The sequence below is a fragment of the Serinus canaria genome, chromosome Z (assembly GCF_022539315.1).
Source record: "Serinus canaria isolate serCan28SL12 chromosome Z, serCan2020, whole genome shotgun sequence".
In the NCBI taxonomy this organism is placed as follows: domain Eukaryota; kingdom Metazoa; phylum Chordata; class Aves; order Passeriformes; family Fringillidae; genus Serinus; species Serinus canaria.
Window position 1 is genome coordinate 8,642,706 of NC_066343.1, and position 16,426 is coordinate 8,659,131.

The 16,426-nt window shown below is 44.0% G+C and overlaps 1 protein-coding gene across 6 annotated transcripts in view; it reads left to right on the forward strand.

Moving 5' to 3' along the window:
* MSH3 (mutS homolog 3) overlaps nt 1-15,339 on the forward strand; it is a 102,006-nt gene extending 86,667 nt beyond the window's left edge. For all 6 annotated transcript variants that reach the window (XM_050987455.1, XM_050987450.1, XM_050987453.1 and 3 more), the window contains 4 exons: nt 10,365-10,551; nt 11,323-11,452; nt 13,267-13,441; nt 14,926-15,339. In XM_050987455.1, coding sequence (XP_050843412.1) covers nt 10,365-10,551; nt 11,323-11,452; nt 13,267-13,441; nt 14,926-15,034 — 601 coding nt within the window. In that variant the 3' untranslated portion in view covers nt 15,035-15,339. The remainder of the gene's footprint in view (nt 1-10,364; nt 10,552-11,322; nt 11,453-13,266; nt 13,442-14,925) is intronic.
* Nucleotides 15,340-16,426: the final 1,087 nt, after the last annotated feature.

Below are 16,426 nucleotides of genomic sequence, written 5' to 3' on the forward strand. Positions count from 1 at the left end.
CAAGATAATTAGCACTTCAGGTTACCAAGTGCCTTCAAGACTTTGAGGATCAATTTTTGGACATCACAGGCTGCCATCAGAAAGAATTCTGTCCAGGAGAGCACCCTCTGCCAGTGCCAGGTGATGGTACAGGGACAGAGTAGTTTCCTTCCTAGAGCACTTACCTGCCTGGATTTCTTTTCCTGTGTGGAAATAAGAGCTATTTTCACTTATTTCAGGGAGCTAGCACAGCCACTACAGTGACCCACGCCTGGCAGTGAGGTTTCATGCCAGCCAAGCTGTAAATGCAGTTAAAGGTGCAGCTTCAGTTACCTGGACTAATGAAGCACCTGTGCCTCAGGTGCCTTTGAGAACTGCCTCTTGCAGGGGGTCTGCCTCATGCTGAAAGGTCACAGGAATAAACAGAGCCGTGGAAACTATCCTCTCATGCACTTGGCCTCTCTTAAAAGAGTGCTCTTGCTGCTTACAGCCTGTCAGCATGACTGTAATCCTCACGGCATCAAATACACCTGGAATTGTCTTAGGGTATGTGGAGAAGGCAGGGATGGAGGGGCTGGCAGTGCAGGATAGTCCCTTCACACCACATGGTCTGTATTTAGATGTAAAGAACTTTCCTCTGCATTTTCTCCTTGTAACTAACAGATGATTTAAATGTGTTTTTAACGTGGAGGGCCCTGCTCATTGCCGAGTTTGCAGTTAGACAAGAGGTACTGCCTCGTTTCAGATTCCTTTATATTTGTGAAAAAGTTGTGAAAACAGATGTTGATTGCTCACCTTGCCTAGGGCAGGATGTTGTATAATTGCAGCCTGTATTACCTGTCTGTGTAGAGTCCCTCAGACAGGTAATATCCCTCAGTCTGAAATTACATCACTGTTTTGGTATTTTTTAACCCGTTGTTCTTGTAGAATGATGTGGAACATGTGTAATAGCAGTTTGTTCAATTAAAACCAGAGCACAGAAATCTTTGGACAGCCGAGCACTGAAATAGTGGAGGAGTTTCAGCCCCCTCCCCACTGGCCTTAGTTGGGTCACACAAATTCCAGCCACCAAGGGCCAGTGCCACGCTGTGCCTTGCAGTGGCTGTTCTCAGTTGGGTGATGGGTTCAGTATCACTTCAGGCAACAGCAGAACAATGGAGAGCCTTTCCAAGTGAAGGTCCTGTTGGAAATTGCACTGGAGGTCCATGGGAGTGTCAGCTGTGTCCTGCCAGCTGTGGCCTCAGGTGACACAGCTCAGGTGGTGAACACAGCCCTTTGCAGGCACTGGGGAAATGTGCACACAGGCTGTGTCAGAGGACACCCAGGTGTGTGCATGGATGGACACCCAGTTTGCCATGGGTGGCAGTGTCAGTGACCAGGCTGTGGCCAGTCCCAGAGCAGGGGCTGCAGCTGCTGCTGAGGGCACTCCCATCTCTGTTCTGCGACAGGGACAGGGCCAGGGCACGGCTGGGCCAGGGCAGGGGATTTGGGATGGAGATCAGGGAAGGTTCTTCCCCCAGAGGGTCACTGCTGGCACTGCCCAGGGAATGGGCACGGCCCCGAGGCTGCCAGAGCTCCAGCAGAGCTTGGACAGCACTGCAGGGATGGCCAGGGTGGCATTGCTGGGGCTCTGGGCAGGGCAGGGGTGGCACTGCATGGTCCTGGGGTCCCTTCCAGCTCAGGGGGTTCTGTCATCAGTCCAGCCTGGATATTCCACCCCAGCTGACCCTGGTTTTGTGTGACACTTTGCCTTGGAGGCACCCAGGAGTGCCCATGAGATAATCCTTTTCCAGGAAGCAGAACTGGTGTGAAGAAAGCTCTGCTCCTGCCCTCCCCAGTGTTTGGACACAGTGACCATGCATGTTTTTTACATACTATGCATTCCAAGTTAAAAAAAAAGGGTATTACTTATGCATATACGTGGCTTAACGTGGTGACACTGGTGAGATTCAGTCTCTTTTATCTTTAGGGAGCTGCTGGAGCAGCCAAGACATTTCCTCAGAGTCCCTCTAAGAGGGAACTCGGTGCTGTTCTGCCAGCTGGGGGCTGTACTTCCCTTGCTGTGCCACTGCTCAGGTGGGATCTTCAGCTGATCTGAAACCCACTCAGACCAGGTGTGGCCCATTCCACCGAGGTTTGTGAGTGCTGCACAAACCTCACGTGGTGAAAACCTCACAAAACTCGCGTGGGAGACAACATAATGGTATTAAAAAATAAATCAGTGTTTGAATGCCTGCTCGAGTGGTGTGCCTGGCCCTGCTCATCTCCATCATCCCGTGAGCAGAGAGCCACAACAGTCACATGCCTTTGGGCTCACAGAGATGGAAGGGGAGGGGGCATTTGTGTGCCAGGGTGACATTTCTGGTATGATGTGCCTACAGGCACTGTGGATCCTCTCTCGTGTTTTTCCTCTGCCTTGACTGGTCTCACCTCACAGAGATTTATGGGGCAGAAAGGAAGGGACTGTTTGTGGCTCTGTCTCTGTAGGATTGTGCAGGGGGAGTGGAGCCCTCATCCTCTCCCCAGAAGCTGGAAAGAATTGCTGTTAGGGCTTAGAGGACGGCTTAGAGACGGAAGATTTCTTCAAAGGAAACTGAAAAGAACCCAAAAAACCTCAGCTGATTACTCCAGACTTCTGGAGAGGCCATGCACCAAACAAGCCAAAGTACTTTCTTCTGTATGGTTTATTAAAATATCTGTTTTTCTGATGTGTAAGTGGTGGAATTACTCTCCAAAAGGTCAGGCCTTATAATAGATGTATTGTGAGTGTTACCTCCCTGAATGCATTTACTATTTACTATGCATTTAGCTATTTAATTCTGACAACTTGACAAAGTCATATTACTGTTTCACAAGTGTGTGGAGCTGAAAGAAACAAGTAGACAAACATTTTTTTTTAGCTGGATGAAATGTGCATACCTATGGCATTATCACAAATTTCAGTAAGGTTTGAACTCATGATGGAAAGCAAATTTTGGATGAATACCTGCAAGCATTTGGACAATGGACTTGGGATGCTTGTATTTTATCTTTTCTTCATTGAAATGCTACCATCATTCAAGTTTGAAAGACACTTAAGAAATAGCTTACTTTAGATTACTTTCAGGTTAAAATGTTTCTGGGCATGCTAAGAGTATATTTTGTAAGAACTCCTGAGAAACTCAGAAAGCACAGGATGGAGTGGGTATGTGAAGCAGGGAAAAGAATGTTCTGTCAGACTGGAAACTGAGTGGAGGATGTTCTCCAAGTGCTCTTTGCAATACATTGAGATAAATTACGTGAGAACAAAAGCAAAATAATACTCCAAGTATTAATGGATGTGACTGTTCCATTGATGCAACCTCTCATGGCAAAAAGAATTCTTAACTTTTTGTAACTAGGCAAACCACGTTACACTTGATTTCATTCAGCCAGTTTCATTGGCTTATCAGGAGGGAGCTGCACAGCAGAAGCACAGAGGGGGAAATAGTTGTGTTTGAAATAATAAATAAATAACAAGCTCCATTATTAAAAATCATCCTAATTACATAGGAAGGCAAATACTACCTCTCATTTTCATATCACATGTGAATTTTTCTGATTTTAACTCTAAAGACCAGAATCTACATTTAAAAAAATCCTTGCTTCCATGTATTTCTTTATTAAGCTTTAATGATTTTTTTGAAGCTTACAGGGTAAGGTAATGGAGATATTTTTTTCTAGAAATACCAGTTAAAATCACAACACCTCAGACAAATGAAGACATTATTCAAGATAGCTTCTTCATAATCAGAAAAATCTAGGCTGTGAAACCAGTGGGGAGGTGACAGCAGTGTTTGGCAGGTTTTGCAGGTGTGTACAGAAATCACCAGGAGATTGATCACTGAGTCAAAACTGTGGAGGAGTTTATCTCAGCTGAACAACTTGTTTGTACAGAACCTGGTTTTGACCAGAACTTTGGAGATTTTTAAAAAAGTTCTTTAAACCTGAAAATAAATGTTTAAATCATTCAGCTCTTCCTTTTGGAAAAGAAAAAATTATAACAAATAGAAGAAAGTCTCTCAATTTACCTGAGCAGTTAGACTCTGAAAGATAAGGGTCAGAAAATTAAAAAACCAAAGGTACTTTTTCAGGTCTTTGTTTATTTTCTATGTCTGTGGTAAAGCTTAGTGGTTCTGCCATGCACATTGATTTATTTATTGTGCAGAAAAGAAGGGAGCTGTTCTCACAAAGCAATCCCAAGTGAATGGCAAGTCCACATGAGAATTTTATATACTGACATGCCAAGAAAGTATTGTTTGTATTGAAAGCACAATGAGTCAGACCAACAGAACTTTTAGCTGTCAATAACCCCAAAGTAATTTTCAGAAATGTTACTTCTTTATGGCACAGTAATTTGCTTCATTTTGTTCCCCCTTAATTGTATTTTTGTTTACTGCCAGAGTAACAAGAATTACTTAAGCCTTTCATTTATGCTCACAATCAATCATGTAATTGCACCTCTGGGGTAAATTGTTCCCATCTTTTGGGGAAGAACAGGGTGCTGTATTAAGTACATTGCGCCATTTTTAATCATGTGGAGATAGCTTGGGTTTGGATTAAAAAAAAAAAAAAAGCTAAAGTTGTAGTTAGTGTTGTTAAACTGAGGAATTATTTTGTTCTGTTTTTTCCAGAAAAGTTGTGTCTTGGACGTATCACAGTACGTTTGAGCTGTAATTGCTTCTGACAGTGTTCTGTGGCTCTGTAGGAACAAGTTAGGCCAGGCTGTGCATGTATCTGTGGCTAATTTGGTTTCATGTCTCTGTTCATGTCCCAGAAACATGCATCTGCAGTGTGAGGTTTGCATCTTTTATCCGTGGAATACTGCCAGACAGCAGTATTCCACCAGACAGCCTTTGGGGGTGCGTGCACGTTGGGTGCAGTCTGACTGCAAACAGCCCCTGTGTGTGCAGGGAAGGAGATGTGCCCTGGAAATCCACCTCAGGCAGTGCAGGGCAGGTGTTCACACTCGGGGGCACTCACAGAGCCCCTCCTGCTGCCCCTGATGGGCTGGAGAGGTTTTCCCCAGGGTGCTGCAGGGGCCAGGGGAGGAGAAATTCTGCTTGCAACTCTGCTGACCAGCTGCAGACAGTGAGGGTGAGTGGCTGGAGTTACCTGTCTGAAACGGTTCCATCCTATGACTTGACCCAGTCACAGGTAGAATTGGATTGTCTTTGGCATCCACAGGTGTAAAGGGGAAAAGTTCACTTGTGCTGAGTGCTTCAGCCACTGTCCCTACTCTGTTGCTATAGTTCCTGCTCTTTAATCCCTCCTGGCCTCAATCCTTCAGCTACAAATGCACATTAACTTAATTACCTTGAGTTCCCTCCCTGGTGTCCCAAGCAGTGAGTGCAAGCCTGTGCATATTTGAAGGTGTTGATTTGTCTCTGTTTTCTCACCTTCTTCCAGCTAGTAGTGATGAATCTCAAAGAAACACCTTAATTTGAGTATCTGCTCTTAGAATTTATCCTTCAGCAAAATGTTTTGCCCTCATAGGCTGGTCTTTCTCTTGACCCCCAGTAGCATTGGTACTGCTAATTTAAAAGTCAGTGATGTATTTGTCCTCAGCAATGTAACAAGTATTTTTGAGGAGTTCAGATATATTACTGGGAGTATCATTGCTGAGTTTCAGAAAGCAGATTTACTGGGTATTTCTCACTAGGTAAGGTGACATGACCTTTTGTAATACCTGAGTTTCTGTAAGTCCATGAAGTCTAGGGATGAGGGGTGCTGGTAACTTCTGGTTCCCCAGGGCCTGCATTGAGTCACAGGGATTCTGTCCTACCTGTCCTGTCAGTCCAGCCAAAGCTTTGGAAAAGATAGAGTGGGTGTTCTTCTTCCCTCTGGCTTTCAGGGAGAAAAAAAAAATAAATCGATGCGCTTCACATCTTGAAAGTTAATCCTGTTAGAAATGTTTCTTTTAAAACGCAGGGGTGCTGGTGTGTGCAGCATTCCCCTGTGAGCCAGCCCTAGAAGGAAAGGAGGATTTCAGTGATTATTTGTTCTGGCTGCTTCAGTTACCTATTGATACTGAGAAGGGGGAAAAATAGTTAGAAACCACTATGAAACTGAGTATTGAAATCACTTTGGACTGGCTTTTCTTTCTAGGATAATGCAAAGTTTGTATCCCTCAGAGTCATTTAATATCTTCATTAATCTCTCAGTGACTGAGAGCATCACGTATCTACAACAATGTGCAAAAGAAAAATGTATTTTATATTGAATGCATTCTGTCAGGCTTCTCAACAGCTGTTCTCCTTAATTGTGTAACATACCATTGGTATTTCTTCATTTAAATTTGCAGATAAGCAGTTGTAGAGATGGCTGAGCACGTGTGCTTGTAGACTGAAAACAGCTTTATGTCATGAGCATCCTTTGATTCCCTGTCATCATCCATGTCACTTGGCACCCTCCTTAGAAGTCACCCATGAATAATGCAAAAATAATAACTGTCCTGATAGCCATGCTTTCCATCACACTTCTTTTTTTCCCTAATTCTGTAATTACAGCTTCTGTAAATTATTTTTCTTTCTGTCAGATTTTGGTCTGCATCAGTGAGATCTTGATGGAAATGAAGAGGATGATGTACCAGTAGGTTGTGGGGGAGTGTGAAGCATTATTTTCTTGCCAGTGAGCTGTTACAGATTTGCACATGCAATCTCCTGAGGAATTACTTAATACATCTCCAGTGTCCTGCCCATCCCTGGTGGGGTCTCTGTCCCCACTGCCCTGACCACACTGCTCTGCTGGGCACGGACAGGCCGTGGAGAGCAGGGCCCTGCCAGGAAAGGGCTGAGCTGCAAGGCAACAGCACATCTACTCCTCCCTTCTTGTACACTGGTTATTTTAATTTAAATTACTCCTGTGCAAATGCAGTGATCTTTGAAATGACATTTCAGAGGGGTTTGTGTGAGGGAGTGAGTGGAATTGTAAAGTTGCATTATAAATTTATTTTATTCATGGGGTTCTCAGTGCTATCTGTGAATCACAGAAAGTGATTTTTGTTGGTGCTGAGGGTGTTGTACACCTTATTCCTGGGGAAAAGAGTAATTTTCTTTGAATGTTAATTGTTCTTGAATTAGGTTTGTTCTTCTGCAACAGGTTCCATTTTTTGCAGTAAGTATTTCAGGTGAGCTTCTAAACTCAGATGGATATTACTGAAATCAATGGGAAAACGTAGTTTAGGTTTGGGTTTTCTCCCCAGCAGTAAGTATTCTGTAGAGGAGGAATCAGTAAGTAGCACTGTGTGAAAATAAGGCCCTAGATAATGGCTTTGCAGTCTTGTTTTCTGGGATCCATGTGGTGGAATGTTACCAGTGAGCTCCAGGGCTCCCTGTTCATTTCCACAAACTGTGAGAGAGATGGACAGTGAAATAAAAGAGGAATGAACTTCCTGGGGCCCACACTGTGATCTCAAACCCAAGCCAACTCTAAGAGCCTCTAACTTCTTTTGAGAGGTAGTGCAGTTATATCCTCTAAGTTACCCTCTGAAAATTAACCTAGAAAACATTGCCTCTGCTTGCTGGTTTTTTCTGAGGCCTTTGACAGGAATCTTTGCTACTTGAACCGAGCACTGAAAACAGAATATAATCCATCCTCCTCTTCTTTTTTTTTTTTTTTTTTTTTTTTTTTAAGTTTGCATACTAAATGGGTTGAACACTGTAAGATGAAGAGCTTTTAATTTTTCAGGATTTGGTTGGCTGTCAAAGAGACATTAAAACAAGTGTTTTCCAGCCAAATTGCATCTGCTGAGGAGTGATGGATCCAAAGAGACGCTGCTCGTGGTGCCTGTCTGCACGTTCCTTGTGGGCAGGACTGGAGAAGAAGAATTTAATGTATAAAAACATTTAGGAGGAAATCTGCATTAAAATGTGGATTCCAAGCCACTGAGGAGTCCTGGAGAAGTTTGGTGGGGTTTATTATGGCTGTTTTAAATTTGAAAAAAAACCCAAAAAAAGTGTGGTTTAGGCAGTAGGTTTTGTGACTCAACAACTTTATTGTATCAGGAATAATAGAGCATAAAGTTAGGGAGCAATGCCTTGCTGCAAAGTAGCTGTTACTTTTATAAATGCAGTCATCCACACTAAAATAGTTATTCCTGCTTATTTCTGGGATAACAGTGCTCAGTACGCATGTTCAAAACACAAGTGTAAATCTTCTAGTGTAAAGGACAGAAGCAGAAAGAACTTTTATCAATTTTCAAAGGATGACATTTAAGATGTTTTATGTCATTTAAAAATGCACTTTTTGTTTAATCTGTAGTTAAGCCTGAGTTGGATTGGAATGTTTTAAAATGCTGGAAAGAAAGACTTCTTCTCCAGCTGTCTCTAACAACAAGGGAAAGATAATACTAATTTCTCTTTGTATCTTGAGCATTTAGTGAGGAAGTTCAGGAAATTATTTTTGTGAATGCAAATTAGATACAAAGCAGGCTAAAATATTTTGTGGGCTCTGTGGAAATGATGCAAACCTAGAGGAAAATGGGAGCTCTGTGTGTAATCATCACAGACACAAAACAGCCAGCCTGTGAGATGCTGTCCCTGTAAGGAAAAGCCAAGTAAGAAATGAGGAAATCATAACGCCACTAATTGTAGGGTCGGAGACTAATACTGAACTTGTTCATTAAGGAGCCAGGGATTGTTCAAACATAACATGTATTTGTCATTCTGATTAATGTATTTGCAGTTAACAGTGTTTAAAAAGGCCTAGGTTATGCTGTTCTCTGTGGATCTGTGCAGTGAGGGGGATTGTTTGATTTTACAGCAGAGCCTGGTGCCTGACAAGCTGAGAAAGGGGCACAGGGGTGGGGGGGACACTGTGAGAAATGCACTAAGGTCTTCATCATTCCTAACCCAGCATTTGAAAGGCTTACAGCAGTAAGTGGCTTAATGAAATGTTAATTTCACAAAAACTCATTATCCTGAGTTGTACACTTAATTCAGAGAAAAATCATGTGCACTTGAATTAGCTTATGGCCAGAATCACCTGTCTTTTGGGGTATGTGGGAGTGTAACTCGTGTGTGTTTGTGTTTAAGCACACAGACATTGAAACAAAAACTCAGTTTTCTCATGTGCCCATCTCCAACCAAGAGTAGTTACTTTATAACTGAAGATTTGCCTATTATGCAGTTATGCATGACAGCATGACAGATTGTCAGGGCAGGGACCAGAGAATATATACAAATCATAGTTATACTGGGTCCAGCCTGCTTGGTTCTAGTCAAATGCTCTTAGTCATAAGATCCTCATAAAATTATTTGTATCTTGGTGGTGCCTCAGGAAGTCACAGAAGCAATTATAACAGAAAGAGGTCCAGCAAAAGAGAGAGAAAGAAACCTCTATATTGGGCTTCTCTTTAAAGGTTCTGATTGGCTCTAAATACTGTTGTGGCCAGCTGTTAAATTTGGAAATATAATATACTAAACCCATGAGTTAGTTTTCCTTTAATCAGTGTGGCTTGTATGTAACTATATATTGGCTGATAAGAGTGAATAAATCCAGTTTTACGTCCCTCCTCAGTGGGCATGCTTGTGATGACCTGTCTCAGAAGGGATGCTCAATGTGATTAATGTAATTCAAAAGCAGAAATGCAAAAAAAGAAATGCTTTTTCTTCAGTATAGAATGGGTATTACTTGCCCAGGTAAGGAAAGCTGCAGGAAAAGGGAAAACGGGGGTGGACTAACAACAGGTTTCTCAGATGTAGACCACAAAGTCACAATTTGAGATAGGGTTTGAGGGTTACATGGATCTGAATCAGAGCTGGAAGAGTTGTGTGGGATGTGGAGGAATTTGAGTGTTGAGCTCACCTGCTTGCAGGCAGCTAAGAGTTGTGTTTGAGAGAACTTTTAAAATACCTTTAAATCTTTTTTAGGGACAGTGGTTAAGATTGTATACCTGTGCAATTAGGGGAACTAATGGTTGTTTTGTTAGTGCCTGAAGGAGGTGGCTGCTCTGCTGTTTGGGTGCACAAACACCTGGTCACACGAGCTCCCACTCGGTGTGGAAATGCCATATCAGATACCTTTGAGTATTGTTAGCATTACAAACCCTTCTGAACAGGGGGTTGAACTAAACTGAAGGAGTAAAATTCACCTTCACAGCCACCTTTGATGGAATTCTTGTGAGCTGACTGGACTGAAGTCCCAGGGTTCTTCTGGGGGAAAAGCAGGCTGTCTGTGCAGTTTGTGAGGGTGGGAGAGGCGTGTGCTGGGAGACTGTTCTGGAAGGTGAAAGTTCTGCTGCATTCTTCTCCTCTGTTTGTAGCAGCAACCAGAGACTATAACAGAATGGTTTCATGCCCATGATTATTTTTTTCCCCGCATTAGCTGACATTTGTAATGTTTTTGTGTTCTGTGTCCGGGTGCAGAATGGGCGCTGCAGACAACATCTACAAAGGCCGGAGCACCTTCATGGAGGAGCTGACAGACACTGCTGAGATCATCAGAAAAGCCACCTCGAGGTCGCTGGTGATCCTGGATGAGCTGGGCCGAGGGACGAGCACACACGATGGCATTGCCATTGCGTATGCCACCCTGGAGCATTTCATCAGAGATGTAAGTGCCTTGGTATTGGAGAAATCCCAGTGTAGCCAGATGGGACGTGCCTGGGCTGCCTGGCCCTTGCTGCTTGCCCAAACAGCAGCGCTGTGCTGTTCCACCCCAGAGACACCTTGGGCTGGCTGGGAGCTGCAGCTGGGCACGTGGGGATGAGTCCAGGCAAGCAGGAGCTCGGGTTTCCCTCTGTGGAGACGCTTGAGGGCCATGGGGAAGGGAAGGAGTGGGTTCTGATGGAGGGTTTGGATCCAGAGCTTTGTTCTGGCCCACAGCCTCTGAACCCAGCCCCAGCTCCAGCAGAACTCCTGAGCCCGTGGGTGCTGCTCCTTTTAACCCCGGGGAGAGGGCAGGAAAGGGGCAGGGAGCCACCAGCCAGGGACAGGAGGGGAGATCTCAAGGGACAAAGGACACCTGGATGGCCCAGTGCCCCCGGGGGTGGAGGGCATCCTTTGGATCTGCCAGGAACTTCTGGGATGCCAGGACTGACAGACAGTGCTGGGAGGGGGCAGGCAGGGGGAAGGAGAGGTGGCTGACACACCTGGCAGGGAATTACCATGGGAGGAGCCGTGTTTCTGGGGTAAATCCTGGAATCAGAACTCAACGCCTGAGGCGCTCTGTGGCGCAGGTAGGCCGCGCTGGCCGCGGCCTGGGAGAGAGGGGCCACGTCCCCCTCAGGGCTGTGGGGAAAGGACAGCGGCTCGGCACGGCCGGGTGCAGGGGACACGGGGTGAGGCCCACAGGTGTGTGTGTGTGTGTGTGTGTGTGCTGCAGGTGCAGGCCCTGACGCTGTTTGTCACCCACTACCCCTCGGTGTGCGAGCTGCAGCAGCTGTACCCCGGCACTGTGGGCAATTACCACACGGCCTTCCTGCTCAGCGAGGAGGACAGCACGCAGCACACAGGTCAGTGCCAGGCTCTCAGGGCCGGGAAAACAGCCCACAAACACCAGGGGTTTGTGTCCAAACAGCAGACAGAGGAGTCCTTTGCCTTTATTCCAACCAAGGCAGAGGCCATGGGCCATTCCCTGGGGTCTCTCACATTTCTGGAGGTGCAGCCTCCTTCTTATCCCAATTCCCAGCCACATTTCCCTTCTCTCTTTCCCCCTTGGCTGAGGGACTGGAGAGGTTCAGATTTCCCAGAACACCTGATCCCAGAGATTCCCCTCTAATGTACAACCCTCCCTTTTAATGTTTAATTCTTACTGAATTTAGGGGGTTTTTCTTCTTCATTGTTTCTTTCATCTTTCAGTGCCTAATTTCATTTATCAGTAAACCTAAAGTTCATTTGCAAAAGTAAATCTCTTTTTCCATTGATCAATCAGTGGAATCCTTCCCATTGTTTCTTTTCTCTCCCAGTGCTGGTTTTACGTACCAGACTTACAGCTTGTTTGTAAAGACAAATCTCTCATTCCTCTCATCAGCCCAAAGTAATGCTGGTGTTGATGCCTTTTCACACTACCTAAAGACAGGAGACAGACTTCTAAAGAGCTGTTCATGGCCATTTTCCTCCTCAGACCTTGCCAAATGCTTTTCCTGGCATCCCATCCTACCAACCTGAGCAGTCCCCAGGGGCTGCTGCCAGCAGTCTGAGGGATCACTCTGTGCCCCTGGTGGCTTTGGGGGATACCTAAGAACAGGGGCAGACACAGTTAGGGGAATAAAAAGCTGTTCTATTTACTGAAGGCCTTCAGGGGCATTTTGGGCACACAACCCTCCCTCAGGGGCTGCACCCAGAAATGGACCACGGGTCACAGTTTGCACACTTTTGTAAGTTTGATCCATTTGCATGTTGGGGTTAATCTAACAATTCCAGCTGCAGGTAATGAAGTCATTGACCCCCAGTTTGCCCCCAAGTCCCTTTTGTTGGCATCTCTGGCCCTGGGGCAGTGAGGTGTCCTTGGCTGCCAGGCCTGGAGAGGAATTGCTGTGTCTGCCCAGAATGGGACAGCAGCAGCTGACACTGGGTGTGGGGTTTGGAGTTTCACACTAAAGAACTGCAGGGTCACACATACATGGAGAATATAAAAGCTAAAATGCTAGGTGTCAGTGTGACAATGTACACCTCACCTGAATGTGGTACACCCACTGCCACCCCAGTCACACATGCAGGGGGGTTGGAAGGTGGACATGCATTCCTTCACGTGTTTCAGGAGGATATCTGAGCTGGGTAGGGAAAGACTCACCCATCCCAGCATCCAACCTCCCACAGCAGCCAAACACAAAGGATTAGGGAGGAGGGATTAGGGATCAAACATATGGCAGTTCTTTCTCTGAAAGATCTCGCTGTCTGGAAACATCTGCTATTTATGGGGCTGCACGAGCAGGATGTGTTTTGTAGCTCCCATGGATTCCATTTCAGCTGGGCTGCATCATTTCATATCGTGTACTTTCAGTGTCTTCGCCCTACTGTGTCAAGCAGCTCCAAAATTTAGCACTCTATGGAGTGAAAAAATGCCTCTGATTGTTTGGAAACTGTTTGGAAACATGATGGCCCCAGTTTTTGAATTAAAAGAGGCATCATAAAGGCCTGTTCACAGAATAACTGTAAAATTTTTGAATGTGTTTCTGTAATGACTTGGCATTGCTATTTGCCATTAACCTTTCCCCCAAATAATTCTTCATATTGTATTATCTGCTTACCTTGTACGCTGATCAGGACAGGGGACTTGTGTATTTGCCACAAAGAGGAGGTTTTGATTTTGGTTCTATGTTTTTAGGCTCTGAAGTGGAAGAGAATCCTGAATTTATCACTTTCCTTTATCAAATAACTAAAGGAGTCTCTGCAAGGAGTTATGGGCTAAATGTTGCCAAACTGGCTGATATTCCTGAAGAAATTTTGAAGAAAGCAGCTCACAAATCAAAGGAGTTTGAGAGAACAGTGAACATGAAAAGGTCAGAACAAATGTGAATTTTTTCCTTTAACTATTTCCTTCTGTAATACCTACTTATGTTCTCCTTAGTGATAGTGAAAATACTAATGACTTTAATTTAGAAAGTATTTATTATTTACTTTGAAACTTGAAATTGTCTTTGCATACTAAAGTGTAGAAGGAAATACGAACTTTCTTCTTCTGGTTTAACTTCAAAATAAATATTTATAAATTATTTTGATTGCCCCCAGAAACACTCAGAATTGTACTGAAACTTCTGGGGATTTTAATATTTCCCTGATACCCAATTTTCATTTGGGGGTGTTTGTACCTTATATATTAGAGTAGTTATGAAAATTCCTGTGTGTATCAAGTGGCATAATGGATTTGTAAATCCTGTAACATTATGTGCACAGTTTAGACATTCATAACTCTTTTCACTGTTTTTTTTTTTTCCCTTTTGCTGTTATTTTCCGTGGCAGTCCTATGAGCAAAATTCAGATAGCCCCATAGGAACATAATGAACCAAGATCTTGGTTGTCTGATGGCTGTACCTAATCCTGACAGGATAATTTTACATGAGAACATTTTGACTACTAATTATTTATAGGTGCAAACTTTGAAACTCAACAGCGCTTGGTGCTTAACGATGTTTTTTATCCCCTCTTAATAAAGCAAAAGATAAACTTTAGAAGGAACTTGACAGTTTGTAGGAAAAATAATGCAGTGGTTGATGCTAATTGGAAATATCAGTCTGTAATTGGCAAAAGTAAAAAAAAAAAAGAACAAATCTGGAGCAGGGTCCTAAATGTGCTGTTCAGAGAGTGGCTCTGGTCTGAGTGGTGGGAGCAGCAGTTCCCAGCTCGGGGGAGCCACACCTGGACCTGCTGGTGGCACTGCCCTTGTCACAGTACCCACGGGCCAGATGCCTTGTCTTTTTTTTTTAAATCACCCTGATATTATTTAAGAAAATCCACGGGGTAATTTCAGCCAGTTTTGACATTTGACAATTGACATTGTCGTCGGCAATGTGTGTTAAACCATTTTAAATGTCTTGAAATTTGTCACAGCTCTTATAAATCAAAAAGTGCTGAGAAAAACCAGGAAGGATGTGTGCACTCATTTGTACTGAAAATGTGCTTTCTTGTTATGGTCCTACAAATACAAATTTGTACGAACTGAATGACCAAAATGAAACAGGGCTGACTACAATGCTGTTTATTTCCTTTAACAAGTAGTTTGTACCATTTGTTTATATGATTTTGTCAGTGCTGCTGGTGCTCTAAGTTAGTTATGAAATTGATTTGTTGGCTGACCTAGAGCAGGAACATGAATCTTAGAAAATATTAACTGGTTGTTTGAAGATCACATAACATTTTGAGCTGTGTTATTTTGGACTGTGTATAAAATTTTGCAGATGACTGTAGGACTTTTAGGGTTTGATGTGCCTCACTTAAAAATGTGTCTGTATTTTGATTAGGTTTTTTTTTTCTTTTTCTCCCACAGGAAAAAAATGAAGTCCTTTGCTGAAGCATGGAAGATAAATGATTCTCAGGAACTACAGAAATGGAAAAATATGTATGAGCCTGAGGATGAAAGAAAGGACAGTTTTTAATCCTCAAATCATGGTTAAAGATGGAAGATTCTGGAGGTGCAAAATACATGTTTGTAGCTTAATGGATTTTATCAGGGTGTAGTTCCAGGTGCACTGAGTTGACTTTTTTGCTTTCTGAGAGATCACAGATGCTGCATCATGTGTAATTTTCTCTCTCCACATCCCTTCCTTTTCACCCTTTTCCTTAAATGCAAACTGCCTATGGGGATTGGTTCTAATTTGTTTAAAAACCATGAAAAAATACTGATCAATTATAAGGTATCTGTTTATAAATAAAACAATGTGTTTCATCTTTATTATACTTACTTCTGAAGAAATATTTGTGTGTTTTGGGAAAATGTCTCAACTCTGCTGTACAGCCAGCTACTGCTAACAGTGGTTACTATAGAGAGACTTTTCTTCTTGTTCCCATAATAATGCATTAAAAAATCACTGAGTTTTTAGAGCACCCTTTTTTCCTGATCTTTTCTCTCTCTGGCACAGTCTGGAGAAAGACTTAAGTCCAAAAATAGTGTTGGGATATTGTAAGGGTGAGTGAAAGGGGCAATTCATAGTGTGCAGCTGGCATCCCCAGTGCTCTGTCAAATGCAAAGTCAAGCTGAAAAATTCAGAAGGGCTTCTCAATTTTTAAATTTCCAGTTACCATGGCCAAATTTCGTATGGGGATATGATATCCAAATGGATTTTCCCTACAAATAACCAGACTAAGCACATTGCTGTGAAAATGGACAGGGATGCTGACGTGCCTAAACTTCAGCAAATAATATGAAGTATTATAAAAGTAATGCAGTGGTGTCGTGGGCCTGGGTGCCCTGCAGCCCTGAGGAGCCCCCACCCTAGCAGGGAGCCCTGAGGGGGCTGTGGTCCCCTGGGAAGCCCCAGGAGCAGTTTGGTGTCAGGGTTTGTCCCTGAAGGCTCGTCCCTTTTTTTGGTCCAGGGTTTGACAGCGCTGGAGCAAACCCTTCCTGAGGGACTGCAGAAAAGGGAGTGATTTTTTACATGTCGCAGGCAGCTGCTCATCTTAAACAAACAGTTCTCTCCAGGTGTCAGGACATCAGGGAAACTGTCTGTGTGCCATTCAGGCAGCAGGGATCAGCTCCTCCCAGACCCAGCAGCGCACTGCCCTGAGCTGGAGGAGCTGGAGAGGGCAATTAATCTCGCAAGGTGTGCCTGCAGGTGTGTGTTGGTCTAGGGCAGGCATTGAGAAGCACAGTGCAGGCAGTGCTCTGCTGTTGGTGTGCTCAGACATGGTGCTGTGGGTCTGAAAACCTCTGACCATTGCCATCAGAGAGAATGAATGAGCCATTACCAAATTCCTGCATGTGCCAACTGCACTCCGAGTCCTCACCCTCGAGGGAGCATTCAGACTGGGCTCTGACACGGAAGGAAAAA